The sequence below is a fragment of the Schistocerca americana genome, chromosome 5, assembly GCF_021461395.2.
Source record: "Schistocerca americana isolate TAMUIC-IGC-003095 chromosome 5, iqSchAmer2.1, whole genome shotgun sequence".
NCBI classification, from domain to species: domain Eukaryota; kingdom Metazoa; phylum Arthropoda; class Insecta; order Orthoptera; family Acrididae; genus Schistocerca; species Schistocerca americana.
In genome coordinates, this window is record NC_060123.1 from 643,139,611 (window position 1) to 643,153,414 (window position 13,804).

At 39.3% G+C, this 13,804-nt stretch overlaps 1 protein-coding gene across 1 annotated transcript in view; it reads right to left on the reverse strand.

Annotated features, from left to right (window-relative positions):
• LOC124616605 (putative odorant receptor 71a) overlaps window positions 1-13,804 on the reverse strand; it is an 88,068-nt gene that overhangs the window by 8,368 nt on the left and 65,896 nt on the right. The window contains exon 4 of the mRNA XM_047144926.1: window positions 7,458-7,571. Coding sequence (XP_047000882.1) covers window positions 7,458-7,571 — 114 coding nt within the window. The remainder of the gene's footprint in view (window positions 1-7,457; window positions 7,572-13,804) is intronic.

The window sequence follows — 13,804 nt, forward strand, 5'->3', positions numbered from 1 at the left end:
GTTGGGAAACGGGGCAAAATTCCTGGTAGTTTACTGTCGAGTTGAGATTTTTACAATTTTTTATTTGTATCTTACAGAAACTAGCAGTACGGCAATAAACAGCCTTTTAAACACGCCGCTAACGGGAATCAAGTAATTTATAACAATACAACAATTAAAAATTATTAAAAAAAAACACAGAAGCTAGCATTATGGCAATAAACAACCTTTTAAAACACGCCGCTAACGCCAATCAAGTAATTTATAGCAATACAACAGTTAAAATTTTTTTAAAGAAATACAGAAGCTAGCAGTACGGCAATAAACTACCCTTTAAAACACGCCGCTAACGCCAAAGAAGTAATTTATAGCAATACAACAATTAAAAAAATTAAAGAACGTTAGTAAACAGGCTACTAAAGTAAATACAGAACTTTGTTAATAAAGTACGGTGAGGTAGTGAAGCTACCAACACCGCCATTAAAAAAATTAAATAGGTCTCACCAAACACACGATTAATGGCAACAAAAGGAATTTACAGACTTGGAGGAATTTAAAAAAAATTTAAACAAAAGTGTCCTGGGATATCATTAGAACATAACAGATATGACGGACCCATGTAAAGCGGCCACAAATCACCCACTCAGGGATGCACAGGCTAGACAGAAAACTGACCAATTTAAATACTCCCGTAGACACGATTGCCACTCTCAGGCTGGTCACTGCACCGACTTTTAGCCAGCGAAAACTTGTAATAAAATGGCTTAACTTGCAGACAGAATTAGAGCTAACATCGTGCAAGGAAACATTACACCACACAGTCCTGAATGAGCGACCACATGATCAACCAACAAGAAGCATGAATTTGCTCATAACCCACGTCAGAATAGCGGAACAATTAAACTGCCCAAAACTACACCTCCCATCGGACAGTAACGAGAGGGGGAGGAAAGATCACTGTCTTCAATTACACCGGTGCTGGGGACAGGAAACGCGGTCGCCGGAGGCCACAAGGCAGAAGAGACGCTGGTTACACAAAATTATTACTTAATGATTGTGGTGTCACCGCCAGACACCACACTTGCTAGGTGGTAGTATTTAAATCGGCCGCGGTAAGTTAGTATACGTCGGACCCGCGAGTCGCCACTATCAGTGATTGCAGACCGAGCGCCGCCTCAAGGCAGGTCTAGTCTAGAGAGATTCCCTAGCGCTCGCCCCAGTTGTACAGCCGACTTTGCTAGCCATGGTTCACTGACTACATACGCTCTCATTTTCAGAGACGACAGTTTAGCATAGCCTTCAGCTACGTCATTTGCTACGACCGAGCAAGACGTCATATTCACTTACTATATGTCTTCTGAACAGATAATATTGTAAATCATGTACCGTCAAGAGCGACGTTCATCATTAATGGATTAAAGTTAAGTATCAAACTAATTATGTCCGCTTTCTGAATTCTAATTCCTTGTCATGTTCCAGACCTCACGCCAGTGTAGCTCTTCCCTCCTCACGCCAGCCTGCCTGAGCTAAAACGCGTGCATTTTGGCCTCCTCAAGTAACACGGTGTTGGCTCGTCAGCCAACACAACAATGATTGAACCTTCCACGAACTTAACTTGCAATTATGCTCGAACAGGCAGTACACGACCTCCGATGGCAAGGATCCACACATCCGACCGCGCACGCGTCGCCAGCGTACCCAACACGCCACGGTCACGCGACAACACGCTCTGTCATCGGAGTTCACATCTTCTCTGCGACGTTGACGGGTAGTGACCGCTCCTTCATGTTAGGTATATCCTTTTAAACTCCAGTGTTGAAAGGGAGGATTTAAAGAAGCTTGTTAACGTCCCACCAAGGCGAAATGAACAGCAACTAATCGTGGGGCGATTCTGTATACAACCAACATGCGGGGAGCTCTTCCGTCAACTCGACCCGCTCGTTACACACAACCGACATACATCACGTGGCGACTCGGTACAACGGTACACGCTGGAGAGCCACACTGCCCTCCCGTGTCCACCACACTCTCTGCGCGCAACCCCGTACTTCTGCGCCACCACACGAGGTTACCACCTGTCAAAGATCTCACTTCCTCCATAGCAGTTTCCCGAAGGCAAAAACGCAGATATCGTTAGCAGAGGGAAAAGACAACAAAGCAGCCACTTAATGACAGACAACATATCAAACAAACACGTCAGGGGAAGAAAAGGAAATCAATGCAGTCCAAACACAAGGTGTAGCACGAGTCGATACACGGCTGAAAATCATTGTGACCACTTTCCACCGCGGCTCTGGTGGCGTTGTGGCCGCAGTGTTGCCGACTCTCCAAAACGAAATGTGCTGAGGTGACGAAAGTCATGGGATAGTGATATGCACATATACACTGAAGAGCCAAAGAAGTAGTGCTGGAGGAAACTAAAACTATTAATCCTGCAGGGCTGCCTGTAAATCTGTGAGAGTATGAGTGGGTGGAGATCACTTTTGAACAGCACATTTCAAGGCATCCCAGATATGCTCAGTAAGGTTCACGTCTGGGGAGTTGGTGGCCAGATGAAGTGTTTAAACTCGGAAGAGTGTTCCTGGAACTAATGTGATAAAATTCTGGATGCGTGGGGTGTCGCATTGTCTTGCTGGAATTGCCCAAGCCCGTCAGAGTGCACAATCGACATGAATGTTGTTGTTGTTTTTGGGGAAGGAGACCAGACAGCGAGGTCATCGGTCTCATCGGATTAGGGAAGGACGGGGAAGGAAGTCGGCCGTGCCCTTTGAAAGGAACCATCCCGTCATTTGCCTGGAGCGATTTACGGAAATCACGGAAAACCTAAATAAGGATGGCCGGACTCGACATGAATGGGTGTAGGTGATCAGACAGGATGCTTAAGTACGTGTCACCTGTCAGAGTCGTATCTAGACGTATCAGGGGTCCCATATCACTCCAACTGCCCACACTCCACACTATTACAGAGATTCCATCAGCTTGAACAGTACCTTACTGGCATGCAGGGTCCATGGATTAATGAGGTTGTCTCCATACCCATACACGTCCATCCGCTCGATACAATTTGAAACGAGACTCGTCCGACCAGAAAGAATGTTCGTCATCAACAGTCCGATGCCAGTGTTGGCGGGCTCAGGCGAGGAGTAAAGCTTTATGTCGCGCAATCATCAAGGGTACAGGAGTGGGCCTTCGACTCCGAAAGCCCTTATCGATGATGTTTCATTGATTGATTCTCACGCTGACACTTGTTGACGGATCAGTGTTGAAACCTGCAGCAATTTGCCGAAGGGCTGCACGTCTGTCATTTTGAACGATTCTCTTCAGTCGTCGTTGGTCCCGTTCTTACAGGATCTTTTTCCGGCCGCAACGATTTCGGAAATTTGATTTTCTATCAGATTCATGACATTCACACTACACTCGTGAAATGGTTGTACAGGAAAATCCCCACTCCATCGGTACCTCGGAGATGCTGTGTCCCAATGCGCGTGCGCCGACTGTGCCACCACATTCAAACTCACTTAAATCTTGATAACGTTCCATTTTAGCAGCAGTAACCAATCTAAAAACTGCGCCAGACACTTGTTGTCTTACACCGGTGTTGCCGATCGCAGCGCCGTATTCTGCCTGTTTACATATCTCTGTACTTGAATGCACATGCCTACACCAGTTTCTTTGGCACTTCAGTATGCAAATAGTGGTAGTATCGCGTACGTAAAGTATAAAAGGATAGTACATTGGTGCAGCTGTCATTTGTGCTCAGGTGATTTGTGTAAAAATGCTTCCTACGTGATTTTGGCCACATGGCGTAAATTAACAGACTTGAACGCGGAATCGTTGTTGGTGCTAGACGCATAATTTCGGAAATCCTTAGGGAGTTCAGTGTTCTGAGATCCACTGTGTGAAGAGTGTGCCGAGGACACCACATTTCAGGCATGATCTGTGACCACGGAAAACACAGTTTCCGACAGCCTTCACTTGACGACCTAGAGCAGCGGTGTCTGCGTAGAGTTGTCAGTGCTTATAAACACGTAACACTGCGTGAAATAACCAAAGAAATCAATGCGAGACGTACGACGAACGTATCCGTTGGTGCCTTTGCTAACAGCTCGACATCACCTGCAGCGCCTTTCCCGGGCGTGTTACCATATCGGTTGGACCCTAGACGACTGGAAAACCATGGCATGGTCAGATGACTCCCAATTTCAGTTGGTAAGGGTTGATAGCAGGGTGCATGTGTGGCGCTGACTCGACGGAGCCACGGAGTCAAGTTCCCAACAAGATATTGTGAAAGTTGGTGGTGACTTTAGACTGGTATAGGCTGTGTTTACATGGAATGGACTGGATCCACTGGATGTTCGGCTACTTGGAGACCGTTTGAAGCCCTTCATGGATGTTATGTTCCGAAACAATGATGGAATTTTTGTAGATGACACTGTGCCATGTCACCGGGCCACAATTGTTCGCGATTGGTTTGAATAATATTCTAGACAATTCGAGCGAATGGTTTGGCCATCCACACGGCTCGACATGAATCCCATCAAACATTAATGCGACATAATCCAGAGGTCAGTTCGTGTACAAAAAAAAAAGTTAATATCGTGTGACTATGGCCTCTCATCGGGTAGACCGTTCGCCTGGTGCAAGTCTTTCGATTTGACGCCACTTCGATGACTTCCGCGTCGATGGCGATGAAATGATGATGATTAGGACAACACAGCACCCAGTCACTGAGCGGAGAAAATCTCCGACCCAGCCGGGAATCGAACCCGGGCCCTTAGGATTGATATTCTGTCACGCTGACCACTCAGCTACCAGGGGCGGACAAAATCCTGCACCGGCAACACTTCCGCAGTTATGGACGACTGTAGAGACAGCATGGATCAGTATTTCTGCAGGGGACTTCCAATGACTTGTTGAATCCATACCACGTGGAGCTGCTACACTATGCTGGACAAAAGGGGATCCGACACGGCATCAGATGACTTTTGTCTCCTCAGGAACAAAAAAGTCAGAAAAACGCTGAAATAAGACATAAAACATGTTGTATTATTGTGCAGGTTTATTTTTGCAACACTTATACTGTGTAAGGTATTTATGGGAGAGGGGGTAGAGGGATGTATACGAAAATTCAGCCAAACACAGGCTATAGCGTATCGTACAGCCACCCCTCCATAACACCCTTCTAAAATTGTTCAATGAAATCTCGATAGGCAACAAATAACCGAAAATGGCAGTATATTAAGTAAAACATTCACTGGTATACAACAGTTAACCACCCTGAAGAGCGCCGCAGTAAATCGGTCGAAATATCGGCGGTTTAGTTGTTTTAGTAGTTACAATGACGCGACCCAATACCGAAAATTATTTTATCCAAAATGACATCGACTGTGGAAGCCTTCGAATTTACATAAGCTATAAAGTAATCAACACTGATATTATTTTGATGGTTATTTTTTAATTTAGAAATCGAGTTTTTGAAAAATAATGTGCTCAGGTATGTAGATTAATTTAAAATACAGCTTCAGGAATAAGTGTTCTATGGGGTTTTACATCATATCTTAAACGCGTGCACGACGTTTCATTGTAATGGCTTTGATAGCTGGAGACAAAATGTACAGATGTTTAAAAATGTTAAGCTTCTGTAAAGCACTAAAGAATAAAAATTTAGAGACGCGCCTTGTGAATCCCTTTAGAGAAATGATTTCTGGGTGCTCTTTCGCTTCGGATACAGATACAAATATCTGAAATCTTTTTTCTATGGTACGTGCATAAAAATATCAGACTATTTTTACAATCTCGATATTCTGACGCAAAAATTTGTTTAAATGAACATCTTCATGTCAGTTTCTTTCGAATAACTTTCTTCTTCTCATAATAAAAACATAAATAATGTTTCTTCTAGGTACTTACAGGCCATACAAATGAAGAAACTTACAGGACAGATTTCAGTATATCTGCACTGTAATATTACATTTATTCTTATGCTTAGCAAACTACTGCAATGAATAGAAGTTCGCTGTTCCTCTCCTCTCCTGGAACATTGTTTATTGCAACTGTGAAAAGGATGACTTCTGATTCATCCCAGTCAAATCAAAGTCTGCTTAGTTTAGAATAGCTGCCTGCCTTATTCTGAAGCTCCGATATTTGGCTAATGTCAGCAATGCTATAACAGCGTTTCCAGTTAGGCTCTTACTGTTTATATTTCGTAGTTATGTTTTTGGTGTTGTGTGTGTGTTTGTGTGTTGATGACTCCGGAGTACACACCAATGCAGCTTCCGTCTGCTTTGTTGTGCTTTTTAATTCAGACTAGCAAGCGCCAAAGACACTGGATAAGCATGCGTATTCAGATACAGAGATATGTAAATAGGCGACATATGGCGCTGCGGTCGGCAACGCCTATACAACACAAGTGTCTGGCGCAGTTGTTAGATCCGTTGCTGCTGCTACAATGGCAGGTTATCAAGATTTTAAATGGATTTGAACGTGGTGTTACAGTCGCTGCACGACTGATAGGACGCATCATCTCTGGGTTAACGATGAAGTGGGGATTTTCCAGTACGACCATTTCACGAGTGTACCGTGAATATCAGGAATCCGGTACAACAACAAATGTCCGACATCGCTGCGGCCGGAAAAAACTCCTGCAAGAACGGGACCAACGACGACTGAATAGAATCGTTCAACGTGACAGAAAGGTGCAACCCTTCCGAAAATTGCTGCAGATTTCAATGCTGGGCCATCAACAGCGCCAGCTTGCGAACCATTCAACATACCATCATCGATATGGGCTTTCGGAGCCGAAGGCCCACTCGTGTACCCTGGCTGGCTGCACGACGCAAAGCTTTACGCCTCGCCTGGGCCCATCAACACCGATATTGGACTGTTGATGACAGGAAACATGCTGCCTGGTCGGACGAGTTTCGTTTCAAATTGTATCGAGCGGACGGACGTGTACGGGTACGGAGACAACCTCATGAATCTATGGACCCTGCATGGCAGCAAGGGACTGTTCATGCAAGTGTACCAGTTTTTTTGGATCTTCATTGTAGTAAGACACTGATCGAATTCGCAAACAAAGAGATCGAAATGAAGTAATGTCTGATAGGTATGCAACACACTTAAAGTACCAATAACGCAGTTACTATCTTACTGACCGCGGCTACTCGCAAAACTGTCGTAGTTTACCGTTACTTAGTCTACACTAGCCTACAGTAGTCTTAGACACTATTTACAAACAATCATTCTTCCTAAGGTGGCTTGCTGATTATAGATGATGACGTAAATGAACAGGAGCCAGCTATCTCGCGAAACAGTCTCGCCCAATTGTTTCGCGAGCAAGTGTCATCCTTCAGAAACGTTGAATGCATTTTCGCGACAGGACATATGTACCCGTCTGCCTCTCTCTCTCTCTCTCTCTCTCTACCTCTGATTATGAAGTACGAGAAAAGAAACAAATAACAACAATTCAACACACCCACCTGGTCGATGATGGTGTGGCCGATGATGCAGTACAGAGCGATCCCACTGAGAAAGACGGCCAGACTGGAGGCCGTGGACACCACTACCGCCATCTCGTCGGTCTCCAGTAGCACCTGCGCAAGCAGGCGTCAGTTTGTATTTTTGATTTGGACTCAAGCGTGCTGAAGCTTTTCGAACAGTTGAAGTCATTCTTTCTTCTTGTATGGCTAAAACATCTGGCGTTTATTTTCTCTTTCTGTAATTTTTGTATTTTACAATGAATTTATTGTTTCGATTTTTCTATGAACGTTCTAATTTTGTAGTTGTGGCCCAGTATACAGAGAGGTGACGAAAGTCATGTGATATCTCCTAAATCGTGTCGGTCCTCCTTTTGCCTGGCATTGTATTGTGTATTGTGTATTGATCCGGGGACCTAGAAACAATGGAGAGGCTTCTTTCCCGCCATAGCCCTCAGTGGTTCACAACCCCACAACAGGCCACAACAGTCCACCCCCCCCACTGCTGCCCCACACTGAACCCAGGGCTATTGTGCGGTTCAGACCCCAGTAGACGTCCCCCCTACCCTCCCCCCCCCCCCCCCCCCCCCCACACACACACACACCAGGAACGTCTCATAAGCCGCACGTGGTGGCCCCTGGTCTCTGAGGCGCCTTGTCAGGGTCTGTGCGGTTGCCCCCATTCGAGGTTCGAGTTCTTCCTTGGGCATGGTTGTGTGTGTTGTCCATAGCGTAAGTTAGTTTAAGTTAGATTAAGTAGTGAGTAGATTTAGGCACCAATGACCTCAGCGGTTTGGTCCCATAAGACATTATGACAAATTTAAAAATAAAAATCTCATACCAGACAAGGGTATCCCCAAATGTTTGTATGGTAGAGTAATAATAGTCCGCACATAGGTGGAGACAGTGTTTGGGCAGCAATCACTGACATAGTGTACCTGAGGCGGAATAAGGAGAACCAGCTCGCATTGGGTGAGGTAGACGGAAAACCGCCTTCAAAACCATCCACAGCCTGGCCAGCACACTGGACCTCAACAGTAATCCGCTGGGCAGGTTCGTGGAGTGGACCAGGATGCCATCGCGCTCGGGAAACAGAGCGTTAAACTGCACTGCTAGCTGGGTGGGCATCATTGTCTTATTAGATTTCCCTTAAAAACCAGGAGCACAGAACCATCTAGGTACTAAGTAGGGATACATAAAGGGCTACATAAGCTATGGAATATTTTCGCTCTACATAGTAATCCTCCTGTCTGCCTACAGCATTATGGTGCCACCACCAGTCTCTACAGTGCCTTATTGACAACTTGGGTCCATGGCTTCATATGGTCTGAGCCACACTCGAACTGTACCGTCAGCTCTTACCAACTGAAATTGGAAGTCATGTGTTCAGGCCACAGTTTTGCAGTCGTCTAAGATCCAACCAATATGGTCACGAGCCCAGAAGGGGAGCTGCAGCCGATGTCGTCCTGTGAGCAAAGGTACTCACGTGGTTCATCTTATGCCATACCCCATTAGCCCCAGATTTCGCCACACTGTCCTAATGGATACGTTAGTGGTGCCTCCCACTCTGATTTCTGTGGGTATTTCGTGTAATGTTGCTTGTCTGTTATCACTGACAACTCTACGCAAACGGCGCTGTTCTCGGTTGACTGATCTTTAAGTTCGAACTTAAAGTGCCATAAATATAAAAGTGCCATAAATATAAAAGAAATCCGAAAGCACAATTTCCGTGTGGCCTCCTTGCAAGTAGGATTAAACAGATAAATAGACACACTGCTTTTATGGCAAAATTATAGTCATGAGTTGTGGAATTCAGGTGAAAGTCCTTAAATTTTAAATGATTTGTGTAGTTTGGAAAGCGAAATGGTTCTTAAATGCTAAACAGTCTGTTTCTACACCATTCTCCTTACAACCATGGCTCCAGATGTCAGTCAGAATGGTAGCAAACGTTGTCTGTCTACAGAGTATCAACCAATACACCAATATAGTTTGTGCTATGCATTGTCGTCCGGGCGAACGTGCATAAACGGTAAATAATATGTACCACATGACCTATGCAAGTAGGATGTTTTTGTATGTTCTGGGCCAATAAACCAATCTTACAAAAAATAAAATATTGCTCGTTAACACTCGCATTTTTTATTTTCCATAAGATTGATCTAATGATCCAGAACATACAAAAACATCCTACTTTCCCTTTTACCTAATAATAATATAATATAATAATAGCTATAATGAAAATCATCTATTTTATATACATTTCCCATAGATGAACGTAATAAAATAAATAAAATGAATTAGTTAACAAAGTACATTATTTAACAAAATCATATTGTGAATGTAAGTAAATAATTAAAATGTATTAGTTAATAAAAGTAAATTATATTAAAAATTTTATTGATTTTCTAAAACTGCAAAACATCCTCACAATGTCCTACACACATTTATCTGTGTTTCAGACTCCTCTGACCCTATGTACACAGCACTACATGAAGACTAAGTTCTGAATTAACCAAACTGCTCCTTTTGTTTGGGCTGTGTGTTGTATGTTTTAGCCAAATGGATAGCACTCTTCACACAAATATGTTATAATGACCTTTGATATGTGCAGTATCATTGGTCAACGATTGAGTGAAGTTTGGATGAAATAAAGGAACCTGAAGAACATATATATAGTATGGTTCTACTGACAAAGTATCTTCTAAAAATCAACTTCTTCATCAATTTATTTCAGGCCCAAATTCATTATTTTCTTTACATTATACCATTTTAAAATTGGAGAACAACCAGAACAATTGATGAATATGATTTTGAACAACAAAATTAAAAACCAGAATAGAGAAAATTACATCTAAAGTAAAGTATGTTCCCACATTAAAGTAAATGGAACTTACTTCCGTGCCTTCTGTTGACAGAAGTTAGAATCTAGGGAGTTCACACTAGCAACCACAGATGTCTATACTGTACTGAAAGTAAAGCTTGAAACATATAAAATACAACAAATGGATAGCTTGAAACATATAAAATGCAACAAACCCAATTTTTGTTATAAAATGCAAAACACCGAATTTTTTCTTCAAATACTTTCGTCCGGAAACTACAGTAGGCCATATACCAAATTTCATCAAAATAACTTAATAAACAAAAAAGTCCATTTTCATGATTCAGCACTTTTTTGGTGTAGATTAAGTGACGATTTCTCAGCCAAATATTAATCGATTTTAAAAATTCAAATTGCTAACATAATCTACATAGAAAGAGCTATCCAGAAAAATATAATGAAACAAATTAGAAATCATTTAATAATTAAAATACTAAAATTTTCAGTTTTCATTTTTTCTATCTTTCTTAAAATGTTTCAGAAATGTGTATGAGTATGAAGTTCACACTTTAATATTTTTTTTTAGTTTTTCATTCATTTATATAGAAGTAAATATTAATAATTAAACATTTTCAGTAAGTAATTTATGTTCTACATCGTATGTAAGTTTCTTTTTGCAATAAATAATTACAGGAGCAAGTGTATCATTTGGAATTTTAATATTAAAAGTTGCACAAAGTTTCATAGTAGTTTTCTGTGTAGTTACAAGATTCTTTCTATGTGTCATATTGATTCTATAACTAATTAGTTATAAAACTAAATGGATTTATATCAGTATCTGATTTTACCAAAGTAATTCTTTTAAAATCTAGAAATGCAACATACGCTTTCCAAAAATATTTAGTGGATTAATATTCCACATTTCTTGAGAAAAAACTTCATTTCTATCATTTGGTGTTAAAAAAATTGAATAAAAGGCAACTAGTGAAACATTAGTATAACTACCACATATCTTCAAAGTATTGAAGATTTAGCACTAAGTTGAAATAATCTACTCATTTACTACTGAAAAAATAATTAAATAAATGAACAAAACAGATTGGGAACCAAAAGTAAGAACTCCAGAAAATAAGTTAAAAAACAAACATGTTAAATTTCTACCAAATTCTATTAGATGGACCAAGTAGTTGCGGAAAAACAGTATTAATGATTGATAATTATATTTTAGCTCCAGGATGGTTAAATTGGAATAAAATTAAATATTTATATATTTATTCAAAATGTTTAGCACAACCAAAGTACCAAGAATTTATAAAACAATGTAAAAAATGAAGATAAAATTAATGAAAACACTGTTAGTTTTATTGAAAATAGTGAAGAAATTATTCCATTACATGAATGTAAAGAAAATTCTGTTGTTTTATTTAATGATTTTATTCTAGAAAATCAAGAGGTTGTAAGACAATATTTTCTAGAGGAAGACATAAAGAAATAGATTTTTTTTACTTAGCTCAAACTTAATCAGAAATACATGAACAGTTGGTTAGAGACAATCTAATCTTTTTAAATATTTTTAGACAACATGATACAAATTAAAATCATATTTGCTATGAGTTTGTTGGTGGATATTTAAAGTTCGAAAATTTTAAAGAAATGTGTAGCAAATGTTGGAAAGATGAGTTTGGATTTATCACAACAGATATATCTAGAAAATCAAATGAAGGTAAAAACATAAGCATAAACATAAATGTAAACGTTAAACATAAATGTAAATGTAAACATGAACATTAAACATGAATATAAATATAAACATAAAGATAAACATAGATGTTAAACATAACTAATGTATTTTCTTCCTTAATAAATTTTTGCAAAGTATGATGAAGAAGTTGTTAGAAAAGGTAAACGAAATAGAAAGCAAGCTGAATAATTAAAAGAACAATTTAAGCTTTGAAAACCAGCCAACCAGGTACAGAATATAAAAATCAACCTGTTGTTGATGCTATCAAACAAGTAAAACAAGGAATTGGAGGTTTAGGTGATAATGTTTTGAAAGCGATTGAAGAACATAGAGAAGCAGAAAAACAAATGGTTCCTTATCACCATAAAGAAAATTATGATGATATTTTTCCTATTCCATCAACACCTTCAGAATTTTTAGTTGAAGAAAGTTTATTTAATACAGAAAGTCCAACACCACAAACATGAAAAAAACTTGAAGAGATGCTGAAAAATTAGAAGAAAAGGAGAAATTAAAATTGAGTCGAAAATAGATTTTACCTCAAACGAATTATATTGATCCAACAATAACAAAGTATATTGGTTCTATCAATGATAAAGTTTTGGATTACGGTTTGAAAATGGCAAACACTATATAGGAGATTCTGAAGTTAAATTACACAATGATAACATCTTAATCAATGGAAAAATTATAAAGCAACTGATGACTAAATGAAACTCTTGCCTGACAGTTATGTTGAAAATCAATATGAAGAAGATGCATTAAACAACTATGAAGACATCTTAATGTTAAGAAATGCTTTATATCCAAATAATGATCCGAATTCTAATCAAGTAGAAGAGAGAAATATAAAAAAATAGAATCCTAACAATATCGGTCAATGTGTAGTTTAAAAATATACAGATAAATCAATTGAATATGTTTGAATGAATGATGTTAGACAATTAATTGATAGATTAACAGTAATTCACAGTGAAGAATTAGCAGGAAATACAAATTATCATAATGAAAAAGTTAGTACTGCACAAATGTTAACAAATAAATTTAGCGATTTTATAATTGATAATCCAAAAGAATTCCATATCTATTTAGATTTTTAAATCGTCATCCACATACATTTTGGAAAAGTGATAAATAATGAAAAGGGTTAGTAAACACTTTAATTAACAAATTACCATTTGGAATGCATCTTCCAGGTTATAGTTATTGTGGTCCAGGTACAAAATTAGAAGAAAAGTAAGCAAGAGGAGATCAAGGAATAAATTCACTAGATGAAGCTTGTAAAAAACATTATATTGCTTATAGAGATAATAATGATTTAGGAAAAGACATATAGCTGATAAAAAACTGCAATTAGCTGCAAAAGAAAGATTTATGCAAATGATGCTTCATTTGTTGAAAAAATTGCAGCAACAGCAGTTACAGGAATAGTGTACGGAAAACGAAAATTAGGAATGGGATTTGATGTTGATGAAAATGGTTGGGGATTATAAAAATCTTTAAACTATATTAAAAAACTTTATTAAATGTTCAACTATATAAATGGAGAACTTTACAATTGATCACACTTTGCTACCTAGTGGCAAAACGAAACCAAAATGAATTAAATTTAAGTTAAATAATGAACAATTAAATGCAATTGAACCACTTTTAACAGATGTTCAAAAAAGGAAAAACAAAAGGTAAGTTGGTGGAAATTTATTTGTTATGTTAGGTATTCTTCTTGTTAAAATTTTTTTAAATATCTAACAAAAAAGAAGGTAAAAGACTAACACAACATGAAAGAGA